Consider the following 17240-nt stretch of genomic DNA (forward strand, 5'->3'; position numbering starts at 1 on the left):
AGATAGCAGCAACACTGAGATGGGAAGATGCACTGCTGTTTTTTTTTTTTGTTCTGAGAGTTTGTCAAAAATATTCATCCACAGAGATAGGATATTTTTCTCTCACTCTCACTAGTTCTTCTACCTGCTTTGCTTTCTGTTTTGGGTCCATTATTATTGCAATCGTGTTGTTTTCCATAAAATGACTGTTCTTCAAAATCATTCAAATCAGCCACTTTTCAAAAGAGAGACTGCTGTTTTCTGTCCTTGATACACCAGTCGTGCATGTAAATGTATGTGAAAATACAAAAAAACATGATCTGCTGCCGTTTAGGCACTAACAAATTGAATCTAAAACAGATTAATACATTCATTCACCATTCATATACTATTTACTTATCAGTAATTGCAAGTCTGTTGACATCAAGTGAACTGATGGGCAGATATATATAGATATACAGCAAAATTATACTGTAAATCGCCCTACAGCCTTTTAGCCTTTTACCTCTCAGATGCACCAGGTCTTTTCTGCCTTTCTATGTTTTGTTCCAGTCTTGTACTCATACCATGGTGCAAACACATCTGAATAAGCTTAATAATATCAGACAGCAATTGGTCAGTCATGTTAGGCCGGACATTATCTTCATGCCCTCACCGGCACTGGGCGTATCAGTAGTGGCGCATTGGCTGGTAGTGTCCCGGTGGTCTCTCTGCCACCCACTCCAGCTCCATAGTGGTGGTGGGAGAGTATAACAGGGCCGTATTAGAGACAGAGACAGAAGAGCAGGGAGACAAGTGAGGACAGCGGACGCGGCAGACAAGCTGAGGAGCAGCACGGCTGAGCAAACCCATCAACATTGTTTTGTCAGGTCCCCCCAACCGACCTCCAGGTGCGGCGTTGACCACCCGCCAAAATCCTGCTTGTTGTTTTGACGACCATGGCTCCCTGACCGGGTACAACACTACACCCCCCCCCCCCCACACACCACCACCACCACCTCCAGCCTCCAGGGTCCTGGGGCTTCCCCCGCCCACCACCACCCCATGGGCAGCCATGCAGCAAAGATTTGGACAGTACTACTGAATGTGCTCAAGGAGCGGCCATTTGACTGGGCTTGCTCGGTGCCTCGGCTCGGCTGTCCTCGTTCCTTTTCACTTGTTTCAGTGAATTCGGGATTAAATTCTAGATCCAGAGAGTGAGAGAGAGAGCGCGCGAGAGAGAGAGAGGTGGATACACAGTGATGGAGAAGATCTGTCATAATGCAGAAGCATTAAAATGAATGATTCTCTGGTCCGCTTCATGGCCTCTCCATGATTAGTGCTCCTTATTATAATGGTAGATCACTGCTTCTTAAGTTTAATCAGAAACTTTCTGCTGAATATTAGTCTTTTGAAAAATCTGCTGAAAGTCTCTAGGGTGTTATCTGTGTGAGGGGTTTTGTCTCCTCCACCAAACAGCTATTTTTAGCACAGCCTCCATACCTCCGTGGAGCGAGTCCATTATTCTACAGTGCCCTGAGTGCGGCTTGCAGTATAGCTCTTTCTTTCTCTCCCTCAACCTCTCTCTTTCTCTCTCTGTCGCTTCTCTCGTTCTCTATCACGCTTTCTGTCCCCCACTTTTTCGAGATGCCCTCCTCAACTGGGGAGAGTGCTGTCTAGAGAACTCCAGGTGACCTCTCTTATAAACAACTGAATTATTTACTGTGGACTGTTGCCATGACACTGCTGGAACCCGCGTACAGAACCCCCTTCTTCAACTTGATGATGTTACCACCGGTATATGCACTGGGATAATTTACGGGATTACTCCCTTTTTTTCTCCCTCCTCCAAGTTCTAGTGCGTCCAAGAGAGATTAACTTCCCACCACAGATTGGGTGTACAATCAATGCTGGCGACTCCAGAATTAAGCATTACTGATTTCACCCTGGAGGTTTTCCCACACACGCAACAAGGCCGCATCTGAGCCCGGACTAAATCACTGGTGCCATGTGTAAAAATGTCTAATCAGTGTGCTTGCCACCCAGGGGGAGGCTGGATGATTAATAATGGAATTAAATACGAGATGGCCACAGAGTGGTCTTGTGTTCAGCACTGTCTTGGGGAATGTATAGAAAGGGTCTAGCAGTTCATTTGTAATGACATATACTGTAAGTGAGGGTGTTGTTAGATATAGGTATACTAGTTCAAGGCATTTGTGTTCTGTCACAGTGATTGTGCTGCATGGAATAGCAACTAGCTGGGTCAGGGACAGGCATGAGCAAAATGATAGTTTGTTCTTTGGAGTGTGGTGGATCATTGAAAGTTTTCCCTGAAGTTGGGCTTTGGCATAATACCCAGTGATCTCCAAACAGTTTTCATTAAAAAAATAATATATACCATAAGTAGCTGGGCATTAAAACTTGCCTCAAAAAGTTGCAAATTGTTACATAATGTTGCTTTAATATAAGCACACACACCTCTTGTCATCATCCCCACAAGTAGACCATAGCTCCTGTAGTCTCTATCCTGCTTAATTCAGCAGGCAATCTTTGTAATTTATCTAAATCCCTGAAATTCAATTAGGCCATTGAAAGGTGCCAAGCTGAAGGATTGGAGGTTGTCTCTCAGTTCATTCTAAGGCTACACAGTTTATTCTCTCTTGGCACTCCAAGTATTTTCATTACTTGTTGTTGACACTTCCAGAAGCTAGAGAATACCCCAGCTATTCAACATTTATTCACGTTAGCTTTCAGCTTGATGAGGTCCAGGCTGTTGTTGGTGGAACTGTGGTGAAGATAGTCACTCTCACACTTATAGCCTCAGTGTTTGTGTGGGCCTGCTTGCTTCCTCTCATACAATTGCACAGTGCTGATGATAAGGAATATGGGTACAGCCACATTAACATTTGGCTGATACCATGTCTTAAATATTGACCAAAGAGTTTGACTGTGGGAAAGTGCTTCTCAGCCCAGCGTGTGACATTAATGAATGTCCATAGCTGTGTTTTGCTCATGCGAGTGAACAGATAAGCTTTATTTCTTTATTTTATATAACGCCCGAGTTTAGTCTGCTTTCTCCATTACATTCTTCCACCTATGCTTTCTGTGCCGTAAATGTATAGATGTATGAACAGACCCCTGCAAGCACTGACAGGCACTCTCCAGATGACAGATCACCTTTATCGCCATACGCTTGTGGATGTACATTGTCCATGTGCTGTACGAAGAGAAATGTCAAAACAATCATCGGAGCATTTACCCCCAAGTCCTGGAGTGATTTATCGCTCGAGATATGTTCCAGGCCTCTAGTCTACACCGAGGATAGTGACATGATTTGTGTTAGAGAATGTCCCCGTAGGGAGCATTGTGTCTCTGTGCGGGGTCTCTGGCTGGACATCACAGGTTTACGCCCTGCCCTTTGAGTAGACCTGCTGCCCACACACAAACACACACACACACACACACACACACACACACACAGCTCAGGGAGCACAGCGCAGAGGAGTCAGCAGTGAAGAATTCACTAACTCGCTCTCTCCCCCTCAACCCCCTCCCCTCTGTCTCTCTCTGTATGTCTCTGTCTCTCTCTCACTCTCTTCACCTCATCGCTCACCCTCTTTTTCTCTTTCTGTGTATATCTCTGTCCACCCCCCTCCATCTCTCTCTCTCTCTCTCTCTCTCTCTCTCTATCTGTTTGGTCCCTCTCTCTCAATCCTTCATGTTAAATTCTGAAGTGTCTCACCGCCTCTGCTCATGTGAGTCCATTGTCTGCCCAGCTCTCGGAGGCATTATTCCGGAGTGCAGACAGACATCACGCAGACTGGAGGTGGGAACATCACAGGGCTTGATTAGATTTGAGGATTTTCAAGGCAACAGGGATGCTTGGTGGAGTAGAGAGACTTGTTTGGCCACTTCTTTCTGTTATTAGCCTGTCTATCTCGATTTCTCTCTCTATCCACTTACGATATTCAACGTTAAACACAGGAAAGGTCTTATCACAAAGCCAACACTTGTTCTCTATTGGTTTAGTGTTTTTTTTTTTTTCTTTGACAAGTTGGCTGGTGGGTGAAACATAAAAACAGCTTCATCACTCTTGCACCAAACAGAAAGGAAGACAGCCACACACGCTTACAGACTTCAGTTATGGTAGTTTATCTCAAAATTGACCTGTGTGTCTAAATATATCCATGTTCCTTTTTTTAAGTCGCCGCCTCTTAAGTAGGATCTATAAATAAACTCAAGAATCCAGGTCGCGGTGCTAGCACTAAAGCAGTTTCGCGCCGTATGCGGTCCTGTTTTATCCCAGCTTTATTTCCAAAAGATGTGAAACGTGGTTTGTTTTTCTTCTTTTCTCCCAGAGCTAGTGTTGTGTTTTTACACACTGGGCACGAGCACGTCTTTATGTACTGTAGCTACAGCCTTTGGAGCCTCACCCCATCCCTTACCCATAACCTAACCCTGCATGGGATGGAGCCATTGACAGCAGCATCAACTGACATAATCTCAGTGAACATGTTTCATGAGCTGGAGAACATTCAGACTACCAGGTTGATTTAGCTCAGTCTGACCAGGAATTTTGACAGGCGATAAGCTGTGCGTAAGTGTAACGGTCACACAGTTCTCCGACCACCACAGGACGCGAGAAGATAACACTGGAATGTCTCTTCTCTGTAGCTCTGGTCCCTCCTACAGACTGAAGAGACTGATGGTAGCCTCTGCAGACCACACAGCCAAGCCAACCACACACAGTTATTACTGTACATTTGTTTGCTAGCACTCAAAATTCTCCCTGCGTCTGATTCACAGCCTGGGTGTCTGTGCGAGAGAAATTATGTGTTCTCTCACAAACACAACCTTTGTTGCAAAGCTACGTGTGCAAAAAAAAAAAACCAGAACCAACGTATAATTCAAACCTCTCATTATGAAACATGTAAGACTTTTGAGAAGGAGAAAGGAACAGGTATGGAACATTCTAGAAGATGGTAAAAAAAAAAGGGGGGAGGTAGAAATGTGAGAGTGAAAATTGGGTAGAGCGTGAAGACAAAGAAGGTGGAGGCGTTCTCTGTTCCTGCTCTAGACCCTTGTGCTGTGTGTGGAGAGGGTTATGTTTCGGCCCCACTCAGGCTCCCGTGCTCCCAACCGGGCATCTGTACAGGAGGCAGCCCTCTCGCCCAATCAGAGCATGAGCGCAGCATTCCTGTCATTTTGGAGACCACTCTCACTTTTTTTTCCCCTTTTTCTCCGTGGAAACCGAAAACCTTCATTTTACTGGCGCTCTGGAGGAGAGGTCATGCCTCAGCCACCAGCCTGGGAACTGCAGCCCGGGAGAGAACAGCGGCGGCGGTGGCGGCGGCCGAAGGAAGATGAGACTTGCGGGAGAGAACATCCTGTAACGTGTGTGGTAGCAAGGCTCAGTGTGAACACGGTTACACAGGCATGACTAGAAATCCCATTTCAACTCGGCTTCAAGGGTCGACCATGTTTTTTATGTGCTGCAATCAGCTAAAATATGTGGCCTTGATGAAAATGGATGCTCACTTTGAACAGCCACAGTTTGCCAAAAGTATATTCCTTTGTCTTAAGAGGTCTGGTGCTGGGATATGTGGCCCAAATCACAGATCAATTTTTTAAATGTACCAATAAATGTCATGTCATATTCCCATGTTCTTGTAATTGTAGTTCTTTCATTCATGTCTGCATTGTGCATTGGAAGCCTGTCAGTGAAACATAAAATGTACTGATTTAGTGTACTATTTCTGTTGATACCTCTCTGCACGTTAGAAATCAATACTTAATTAACTGTATTTAATCACTAGCAATAAAGTCTACATTATGTTAATCACTAAGGGAAGTTGCACAGTTTGCCTTCGCGTGTGTGCGTGCATGAATTATATTATTGTAACCAGTGCATGGTGAATACACCATACATATGTATTACTTTTTTACTGTAGGTTAGTGTTTAATTGCATATGTTGGATAATCAGTCCCACTTACAGAGGTTTACAGAGGGGGTGGGTGTAAAGGCTTGACGGATGTACTGTATGCTGCACTGTTTTGTGGAATTGTATGTTAACATTTAGGGAGAATAAGTAGGCTTCAATATGTTTGAGATGGTAACTAGTTAATGCCTGAAGAAGACCCTGGTGGGTCGAAACGTTGCATGTGGTTTTAATAAACCTTGTCGGTTTTGGAGTCTCCAATGTGCGGACATCTACTTTCCTTTATCACTTTTACATTTATTGTGTCCTGCACCTGGCCCCAGTGAGGTGGGATGTGCATGCACCTACTTAACCTAAACTAGTGATCATGTCTTATGTATAATGACAGTTATTAGCCTCAGTGTTCCAAGATATATAAGTACCCACACATATCTATTTTGGTTGTGTGTTTTGTTTGTGAGTCTGCGTCTGTGTCTGGCTACTGTCATCCAGCACCAGCACATAGCTGTTGTGTGTTTTGCCTGAAGACTGTTGTTGGTGATCCGTGTGCGTCTGGCTTACTAAAAAAAAAAAGGGAAATTGAGTCAAGTTGCTCTTTGTTAATATGAGCTACTAGGGTACATGATTAACCTGAGAGCACGGTTGACTGATAGGAGAAGGACACTGAGAGAGCTATTGTATGGAAGTTGTTGTTTGTGTCCTGGTGTCCCTGGCTTTGGTGATTAAACGTGTCCAGAGAAAATTGATGGCAACGGGAAAGTGCAGCATTGGTGTCCTTCGCGAGTCACCCCTGTGGTGTACCTTCGTCATCATACTTGTTTTTTGACCTTGAGATATGCTTGTGGTCAGTTTCTATGTCGCAGCGCTTCAGCCTGTTTCCATGGTCTGTCTAGACATAATTTAAGTGAATTGTTTCAGTGGTGCAGCCTGTAAGTCTCTGGTGTCATTACTGGTTGAGCAATTATAGGAGTACTTGCAGGATGCAGTGCTGTAATATAACACAGATACACCCTCATACTGTATTTACCAAGGACACACAGTGGAATAGAGAGGTCAGTTTAGCCTGCAGTCTTGGCCACAGAAGCCTGAGTAATGGTCTGGAGTCATAGTGCATGCCTATACTATATAGCCTCCTAGGATCTGTATTCCGCCAGTTGTTAATACCGATCGGGTTGTAAGGGGACAGAATGGCTTTGTCAACTCTTAATGCGTCTATAAAAATGGCTTTGAGTGTTTTGGGGATGTTTCACTGATGCGAGTGTATCTGTTGTTGCAGGGCCTGGCCGGACCAGAGGGGGCGCCGGCGGGGGATACGCTGGTCCCTCAACAGCCTGGAGAGCGCCACAGCTTTGTGCAAGAACACTTCCAGGCACAGTACAAGTGAGACACAGTGTGATTTCTTTGCTGTTGTTGTTTCAAGGATAGGTTGGATAGCAGCTAATCGAGTCTTCAGAGAAAGGTATAGCTCAGCTATTTTACATCTTCTTTGGGGTTTTTTTTTTAACTTTTGAATGAAGCGTGGGCTTGAAAAAAAAGTGTGCATGTCACCAATGATAGGCCTAGATCACATCACATGTCTAGGTCTTAATCTACGTCAAATCACGTGTCTAGCGTCTGAATGCTAAGTGAGGGGGTCATTCAGTACATTGGATCTGTTCCTCTCAGCCCCTGACTTGTCCTTCTGACTGTTAACATGTTATTGCACAATGACGATGATGACCCTATCAGTGTTCCTACCCTATTAGCTTTTCTTAAGATGGATAACGCACCTCTGGCTTGAGCTTGACTCTTGATGACGGACACAGAAGGTCGCAGGTTTCCCCTGACCAGTGATTTTAGTGTACTGTAATTGATGTCATAATGTGCCAGCCATTCCTGTGTGGCGCTGTAAAAGTTAATTACGCGTATTCATCAGTACTGACACAGTAAGCCCCTCTCCCATGAGGCTGTCTTTGTCAATCAAAGTTGATTCCCATTTTAATGCGTGGGATCTAGTTGAAGGCATTTCCCCTGTTGTCTCCCTTGTGATGTCATGTTTCTGGAGATAACATGAAAAAAGCAATTAGCCATTGGTGATTTTCTTGAATACTGAAAAATTTTCATGTTTATTCATAAGCTCATAAGCTGATCATATGGAAACAGCTTTCTTACATTGAACTGGTGCTGTGTTTGTGGTGGAGGACCAAAGGGCAGTACTTTCCTTGAAATAGTTAAAACAAAGTGAAGTGGATACTGTTCCTGTTGTGTCTCAACAAGCTATTGATCAGCGCAAAGGGTGAAGAATGATGACCCCTGGTAACTCCTCAGGGTAGAAGGTCGCTAAAGGTATCCTGGTGTGATCTTTATTAAAATTCTCATTCAGTTTCTTATTCTCTTTCCACATTCAAGTCATGCTGGTAGCCCACCGAATAGCCCAACCGTTATTGTTGAGGTGGGATCTCTTCAGTTCATCCTTAACTGACAGTTTAGTCCCCTTTGAGGATATCCCAGCATACAGAGGTAGAGCCGTCCAGCTTCTCTGCATGAGATAATAATGAAGTCCCGACTCAGATGACTCAGGCTAATCTCTGAAAGCTCCCGCCCCCCTCATTTAAATCTGTCTAAAATTGGCGGTGCCTTAACAGTGACTTTCATCAGTTCAATCAGATTTTAATTGCATAATGTGACACCTCAGCGAGAGCTGAGACAGCGTATTTTGGTCCTGTGTGGAACGGCGGCCCCCTGAGATTACCCTTCGCATGGGGCTTCATCAGTTTTCCACTGCCTCATGAGTAATAATCTCCCCGGGACATCAATCACAAGAGTACACAATCTAAGGTGCTTTCACTTTCACTGAGGCTGACAATGTTCACACATTTCTGCCACAATACGAAGCATTCACTAGCCATAAGTGAGCGCTCTGTCTGTGAGGAAATGGCAGGAAATGTAGCTCACTGCATTAAAACACTCAAAGATGGTGCAGAGAGATGCCTGGTGAAGTTCACCTGAAATTATTTAAATCATTTTGTAAATATGCAGTGATTTTGTGGATTTAAAAGTATTTTCCAGAGAGTGGGGAAAAAAATATGTGCTTGGAATGAAAAAAAAAGCAGAGTAAATAGGAAGGTATTTTCAGCACAGGAATGAAGCTACCCCCCCCCCCCCCCCTCCACCCTCTAATTTGCATTTGGAACAGTGTCCAGTGTGCATGTTGCTTGGGCAAACTCTGCTAGCTTTGTGTTCCTGCTCAGAACCATTGTATGTTAGGCCTGGGGCCTTCCAAACGAGATAAAGGGAATCTTTTTGCCTGCTGTGGATCCTTTCTGCATGTGACGCCATTAAGCTCTGAAGCTTGCTAAAACTCAGCCCCCTGCCAATTGCAAACTGAAAGACTGAACAGCAGAGCCAGAGACTGAAGTACTTCCTGGTGGCACCCAAAATGGAGACATCTGACAGCTGGACTACAGTTCATACCTCACATCCTTGCTCAAAGACATCGCAGTAGTCATTGCAGTAGAAAAGTGTTCATCTACAGGGTTTTTTGTTTGCATTCTGTCAGCATTCTTGACAATATGCTTTATTCATTGAGGGCAAAAAGTGTTTTTTTTGTTTACAAAAAGAAGAAAAAAGAAAAACATGAATAGAGCATATGCTTTGAATGTACATTTTGCCAGGGGAAAACCATGACCAAGCAAAATTCTGAACAGCAATGCACGTCTTCTGAAGTTACCTGTCCTTCTCAGTGTCTACAAACAGCTGTTTGTAAATGCCTGTGATCAAATCTCTGGCCGGTTGCATGTCTCCAGTAGTTACCGGATTCATGCATGTAGATAACATTCTCTAACCACGGCACTTACCCAAGTTGTGAAGTGGTTTTCCAACTGCAGATACGTTCCCCCATCTGCTGAGGTCGTTCAGACATTGGCAGCTCAGCATCTAGCCAGAAATACATCAAACAAGCCCAGCTAATTGCCTCCCAAACAGCAGACAAATGATTTGTTCTTTATGCCTGTTTAGGTAGCCGTCTAGGCTGCCAGGGCTTATTGTCTTTCCCTTTAGGCTGCGTTAGACTGAGAAAACATCTCTCTGGATTCAGCTTTTGACGACCTGAATTTAAATGATTTCTCTCAGTGGTGAGATTAGTTTTTACTTCCATTGCGATCAATAAAAAAAAGGAGTATATTTCTACCAGGCTTCTCATATTTTAAAGTTGTGTTCAACACATTCCTCATCACATTTTTAGTACGATGTAAGATTGTTGGTGCTGTTTGTAGGCCTAGAGATGCTATTTAAAATGTGCCTGAGACGGATGTGTACCACAGTTTTTATGTCGTCTTTTGTGATTCCCGAGTCTCGGGCGTGAGTGTGCTGTTGAAAAGGCCCAGTCACCGCACCATTGCCGAGCTGAGATGTTGTGGGAAAGCGCGTGATTCATGGTTCTGCTGTCAGGGGACTCTTCCTGCCCAGAATCTTAATGTCCGTCTCCCTCTCTCTCTCTCTCTCTCTCTCTCTCTCTCTCTTTCTCTCCCCTTCCGCACTGCCTGCACAATGGTCCCCGCTTTGCATGTTGTGATTGCGGAATCACATTTCCATTTCCTTGTTTTCCAGGAGTGGTGTGAGGAGGACGAGCTGACATTATGGCATGTGGAGATGAAAATGGGTTGTTCACATATGTCGGCACATATGTCGTGTGTTTTCAGACAGAAGCATAAAGCACACTTCCAAAGTATCTCATTAAATTCATCCCCTGCTCAGACTGACGGAGTTTGCAGTTCCTCAGTCCGGTTGGCCCTCCAGGAGTGGAGTGCTGAGTGCAGGCTCTACTCCAGGTCATCAACCACAGTGTGCTGCTGACCACAGCTGACAGGCCAAAGAATCATCCGTATAATGGCTCCGTCTCGACTGTCAGCATGCCAACTCCTTGGGCTCAGGCTATACTCCTTAAAGTACAACCAATCAGGTTACGTAACGACTATGTAACCACGACTGAAAGTACCTTTTCTCATTGGTTAAGTTTTCAGATTGTGACATGGTATGTGAACGCATTTCTAAGAAGAAATGCTTCTTAGGATTTTTCTGGGAGAAAAAAAAGACATTGAAGGGACGGAGGCCCTGTCTCTGGCACTTGTTCTCATCTTGCTTCAGAAGTATGTTCAGTCCTCTAGTTGCCATCTGGTTGCTTTTCCCTTATTCTCCATCTATTTATATGGAAAACCATCTAAAACCAATGAATTAGAAATAGCTTTTACCCGATCGCTCTCTTCTACTTCTTCTAGAAGCATTGAAGTGTTGAAGCTGTGCTGATTTTTAAGATCTCTGTTGTTATATCTGTATTGTTATATCCGCTGTTACTGTGCTGTATCTCTACCATTTTGCAACATCTCCATTATTGTGTCTGTAGTTGAGTTCATCATATTCTCATCCATTTGACAGTGAAGCAGTGTGTTCTCTGCAGGGGTTTTCTCATTAACTGTGCCAGGAATCTACTGCCAGACAAAAGACCCTGTCAGATACTGAGCACTGTGTTACCTGATAGTGATACCTTAGAGAGCCTTGCCATCTCAGTACTGGCTGTGTGCAGTCAGCACATCTTGTAGCATTTGGGGAGGGTCATCTCCTCAAGGTGATCCTTCTTGACCTGCAGGGTTAGACCTGTTCTCCAGGTGGGGGTAACTATTCCCCAGGGAATGCAGTCATTGGCTGAGAGCTGCCTGTGCTTTGCTACATCTTAATGAATGAATGGAGGAATGCCAGAATTGCCTGAGAATGAGATTATCTCTCTGTTGGTGCGTCGTTGTTCTCATTAGCATGTTTCCATCTGATTTCATGACCTGACCTTCTTACATCATTGATATATTATTACAATAGGAGGAAGAATGGAATGATAAGGTCAGTTGTAAATGTAAGTGCATGTGATAAGGTTTGTTTGACTGGCAATAATAAGTTCACACGCTCCATTAACGCCTTACTCTAACTACTCTAACTCAGTGGTTCTCGACCGGTGTGCCGTGAGGCAAAGTGAGGTGTGCTTTGGAATTTTGAGGATCCTGATGTGCTTTTATACAGGTTTGATAAATAGTATATCTATTTTTAAATGCATCAGTGACACAGCTTCTTCATTGAAAATCTCAATCAACATCATGTGAGCATTATGCCTATTAATGATAATAAACACTCCTGTTATTACCTAGATAATAATGTGTGTGACATACTTTACAATCAATAACCATAAGCTGGTGTGCCTTGGCATTTTGATTTGATTTTTGGTGTGTCTCAGCCCCCAAAAGGTTGAGAACCTCTGCTCTACTGTAGCTAACCAACTCAAATGTATTTGATATTAAATATGAGCCTGGTATAGGCCTACCTTATGCTTTTTTTTTTAAACCAGTCCATCTGTCAAAGCTTTGGGCCAATGGAAGTTGTCATAGCATGGGCCTTCACTGTTGCAGTGTCTTGTATGCCATCTGTACAGTTCATTGTTCATTGCCCAGACCTTGAGTCATTTGGCTGTTCTGGCAGATGTGTGTTGTTGCTATCAGATATTATGGTGCTAACATGCTAATAATGACCATTTGGTCTTGAATGTAAATTGGACTGCAAGCTGTTGTTGGCTTCAATTCACTCTCAGCTCCCAGAAATGAATGTGAATAAGAGTGTGCTAAAGTTTCTGATTTCTGACAGCTAAGTATAGCCTATATATATATATGTACATTTTTTCAGCATACCTTCCAGACAGGCTCAATGTGATGGAGAGACAAAAAAATAGCCGTTGTTAGCATTGAGCATCTCAGTATAGAAAGTCTGCCTTGGGGGACAGATAGAAGGACTAGAATAGCAGTGGCTGTACGACGTGTGTCACATGCGTTTGTCAACATATATTTTGCATGTTTCAGTACATCTTTTTCAAAACAGGATTTATGTGGAGAGGAGACAGCTAAACATTGGTCACTGGTAATTGGTAACGCCTCACTATAGCAAATCTGCCTTTGTGAGCGCATCCACTGTACGCTAGCCTAGTAGATGTTCATGGTCCAAAGTCTATGGGAGAAAAAAACAATATGAGTGACATATATTCATGCACGTTGCAGGTCTCAGCCACGTAACATAGCGCAGCCTACTGTAGCTGTCAGAATGTGCATGGCCAAGCCATTCTGAATGATGAATGGACGTTCCTGTCCTTTCCGCTCCTTGGCAGAGAATTTATCTGCTTTTTAAAGGCCACTGTATATAAAAAAAAGTGCAAAGCTAAGAAGCTGAGAATGCCCATTTGACCACTGAAACTTAAAGCTCCCCAGGGCTTTCTCCTACAGTCTTTGTCTTTAAATGAAACAGACTTTCCCTCCCTTTCGCTAACCTGGGATTAGAGTGTAAATCAGGAAATTGGCTTAGAGGAATACCCAGTGAACCACATCTAGCACAACCCATCCGTACAGACGGCATGATGTAATAAATTGGAAACTGGCAGGCGATTGTTTCCCATAGTTAACTGTTTTAAAGGCAGGGTTGGATTATGCCTCATTCTTTAGTTGTTCACCCTCTGCCTTTTTTTTTTTGTTTTGCTTTGTATTCCCATTTTCCAAAGGTCGTCGCTGACATGCCCTCATTGCCTTAAGCAGAGCAACACCTTTGACCCCTTCCTCTGCATCTCACTTCCCATCCCACTACGACAGACCAGGTGAGTGACCCCCGCTGACCCCCGACCCCCTCGAGGGCAGTTTACAGGCAACACGACAAAAGATTTACAAAGTGTTACCTTTTGGCCCCAGCTGTGGCGCAACTGGCTGGGGCACCTGCACTGTACGCCGGCGACCCGGGTTCGATTCCCGCCCCGTGGTCCTTTCCGGATCCCACCCCTGCTCTCTCTCCCATTCACTTCCTCTCAATTCTCTACTGTCTCTATCATTAAAGACATAAACAGCCCAGCAATTATACTTTAAAAAAAAAAAAAAAAATGTGTTTCCATTTATGGTGACATGTGTACCTGCGCAGCTCTAACAGCTGACCGAACTATAGAGACGTATTGCTTAATGGCCGCGGGCCTCTCAAGGGAGAAAGGATAGAGATCTCCAGCAAAACTGCAAAAACAATCAAACTCCAATGCGTCTGTTCCGACACAAAGTGGAAACCCCACCTCAGACTCAACGAGACAATGTTGCGCTCCGGACTCTCTAATGCCAAGGCCTCCTCCTACGGGCTCACTTCAGCCTAGGGGGAAAGCTCTGTAGCGCGCCCAGGCCCAGGCACACCCAGTCATGTCTCTTTGTGTGGACGGGGACAATGCCAGGGGCTCCAACACTGACCGTGGAGGTGGGTCACGCAGTCGAGCCCTTCCTGTTGAGCGGTCCGAAACAGCAAGCCGGGGGCACGCTGCTGCTTGGACACGAGTGCTCAGCGCTGTGCATTAGCATTGTTCCAGGCTGCCTCTGAGATTAGAGGGGCGAGGGAGTGATTTAGTGCCTCCGTGACGTCCCCCACCACCCCTGTGGATTCTTGGCTGAGGGTGTCAGGGATGTGCATCTGTCTCCACCCACTAGCTCGTGTCCGTACCAGGGTGGGCCTGGCACAAGCAACCCCCCCCCACACACACACACACACACACACACATTCAGACGCACGCACACACACACACACACACACACACACACACACACACACACACACACACACACACACACACACACACACACACACACACACACACACACACACACACACACACACCAAGAAACCAGCTCTCCCTGCAGGAACTCAAATCGCCCCTAAATGGACACAGAGGCCATGAGGTTTATGGCCATGTACTACAATGCCTCAGCCTCCTCTTCCCCCACTATTGTTTTTTGTTGAATGGTTTCCCACTGTTTTCATACTATCAGACTTCCTTTATTTGCGGAAGGCTTTTAAAAAAAAATGTAAATAGAATCCTACCCATTTTTTCAATTACGGTTGCTTGCCATTTAAATAGAATTTGGAGTGTTTAATTGTTTTATGGTAAATATTATAGTGTTGAAATTAGTCCCGGGGTGTATTCCAAGTTTAGTGACAAGTGGTAAACCTCCTAATAGAAGAGCTGTATGGATTTATTCTCCTAACAAAACAATGCCATTGGTTGGAGGTTTACCACTTACTCTGAGTTAACTTAACCAGTTTTGTCACTAAACCACGTATTTGCGCAAAAGGGTAATACCTTGGCTTGAGCTGAACTGATGATGATTGTGTAGTGATTTTTGTAATCCAGTCTAGACTGTTTGTAGCTTGCCCTAAAGCAAAACTTGATTTGACTCAGTGATTTTACTGTCATTTTTACACTGCATCATGCATTGTTTGGAATGGCTTTATTCGGAATCCCCTTCTCTCAGCTCACAGTGCAATGCTGCACACATTTTTCAGTTCATATACTGTTATGTCCTGGATTTTTTCGAGGAGGTTTATTTTTTCTCCAGAGTCTTGTACAAAACAGCGATAGCAACCATTCTGTGTTGACACTGCCCTTATGTGATTCACAAGGGCAGTTATATCCCAATAGTGATACCAATACTGAGTTATATACCAACCTAAAGACCCCAGCACCACCTCTCTTTTGTGCCTCAACTGATCACAAGAGAAATCCTTCAGCCAGATGGACCTGTATTCTCCTCTAGACTGAGAGAAGGAGGAGCACTCTATTACATCTCTCTCTCTCTCTCTCTCTCTCTCTCTCTCTCCTCTTCTCCTCACCTCTCCCGTGTTACACCTATAGAATAAAGACCATGTTCATGTCACATGGTAGTGGCACATCATCAGGTCATTCCAAGGGCAGCCATTTCTAATTCACGGCACTTCCGCCTCTTCACCCCTCTCAGGTCTACATGAGAACTGGTTATGCTGCCAGCTAAGGCTATTACCCTCCTGTTTCCCAGTCTCTGTCAGTGAACATGTCAGAGGTGAAACTGTTTGCGAGCAGGCACGCCGCCATTAAAGATGCATGAAAGTATAGATTCCATTATTTCTGTTGCATGAAAAAAACTGACTTAATGATTTATTATTGATGCTAAACATATTGATTTATTCATGAAAATCGTATATGTCCCTCTTGAACCACTGCAAGGAGTGGCATGATTGATGGAGTTCACGACCTTTTCTGTTCTCCCCTATATAAACTAACAGCAGTAAGCCTTTGATGTCTGTATGTTGTCACCATTTCAGCCAAAAGAAAAAAAAAAGAAAATGACATGAAATACGTTGCAATCGTCAAAACATCACATCATCTGTTGCAATCGTTGAACATCACATCATCAGCTGTATATTAAAATGTCAATGTTTTATCATGACTATATATTAGGTTGTCACTATTAGTTATGTTAATCTCTTTTTTTCCCTGTCTCCTCTTGTTCCCCCGTGCCCAGGCCTGTGTATGTGACTCTGGTGTTCAGCACTAAAGGCCAGCGGTACCTGCGCGTGGGGCTGGCCATGCCACTGTTCGGCTCCCTGGCCTGCCTGCGCAGGATGGTGGCTGACGAGGGCAAGATCTCTCCAGACCAGGTGCCTCTTATAACGCTCTCGTGCACTCTCTGACTCCGAGCCCCAGCTCCCAGAGACTGTCTCTCCTCAGAGCGCACGGAAGTGGAAAACTCAGATTTCAGAAAGTGAAGTGTTCTGCCAGATGTGCAGTCCAAATCTTCACTAAACCACCTGATTCTAATTAGCGCAACACCTCAGCCAGCTCCGTAAAATCCGCTACGGAGTGAAATGAGATCAGCTAATTAGTGTTAAGTGCACAGGTAGAACACGTACGCTGGGAAGACTTTTTGCTTTCTGAAGCCAGAGTTTTCCACCGCTGCAGGAAGAGAAGAAATAAGCAACTCGGTGCTTTAAAACTTGCCAGAGCCTTGGCAGCACGAAAGCACGTACAGTACCTGAAACCCAACTTGTCCTGCAGTGCACCTCCAGATGGGACTGGTGCGGCATTAACACCTGCTGCGGTGTTCTGTATGTAGGGCACAGAAGGGGGGTGAGATAATGATTGTGAGACGTTGTTGTTGTAGTGTGTTATGTCCCAGTCTGTAGCACACAAACATATTTGAATATTCCACGAATGGATGGACTGCCAGGTACAATAACACAGATGTAATTGCATCCTATGCCTTGGTGGTAAATGTTCCCATGAACTGCTGTGGTGTATCAAACATGGTATGCTGCACAGCATTCACCTTTTATCCAGGAAATATGTCCCCAGTGACTGTCCCCAGTCAAAGGCATTTTCTCTTAAATGGATGTTACTCCACACCATTTCCTTTAATATTGGACTCCAACCCTCAGGAAGTATTTTAGACTTTCAGAAATAGATATTAAGTCATTGGGGTCACTGACAACGGCCTGTGACTTCTT

At 44.5% G+C, this 17240-nt stretch overlaps 1 protein-coding gene across 1 annotated transcript in view; it reads left to right on the forward strand.

Moving 5' to 3' along the window:
• The window catches only part of usp43b (ubiquitin specific peptidase 43b), a 65908-nt gene that overhangs the window by 16038 nt on the left and 32630 nt on the right, over positions 1 to 17240 (forward strand). The window contains exons 3-5 of the mRNA XM_062532097.1: positions 7174 to 7277; positions 13459 to 13551; positions 16259 to 16394. Of these exons, the coding sequence (XP_062388081.1) occupies positions 7174 to 7277; positions 13459 to 13551; positions 16259 to 16394 (333 nt within the window). The remainder of the gene's footprint in view (positions 1 to 7173; positions 7278 to 13458; positions 13552 to 16258; positions 16395 to 17240) is intronic.

This window comes from Sardina pilchardus, chromosome 3 (genome assembly GCF_963854185.1).
Source record: "Sardina pilchardus chromosome 3, fSarPil1.1, whole genome shotgun sequence".
Taxonomy (NCBI): domain Eukaryota; kingdom Metazoa; phylum Chordata; class Actinopteri; order Clupeiformes; family Clupeidae; genus Sardina; species Sardina pilchardus.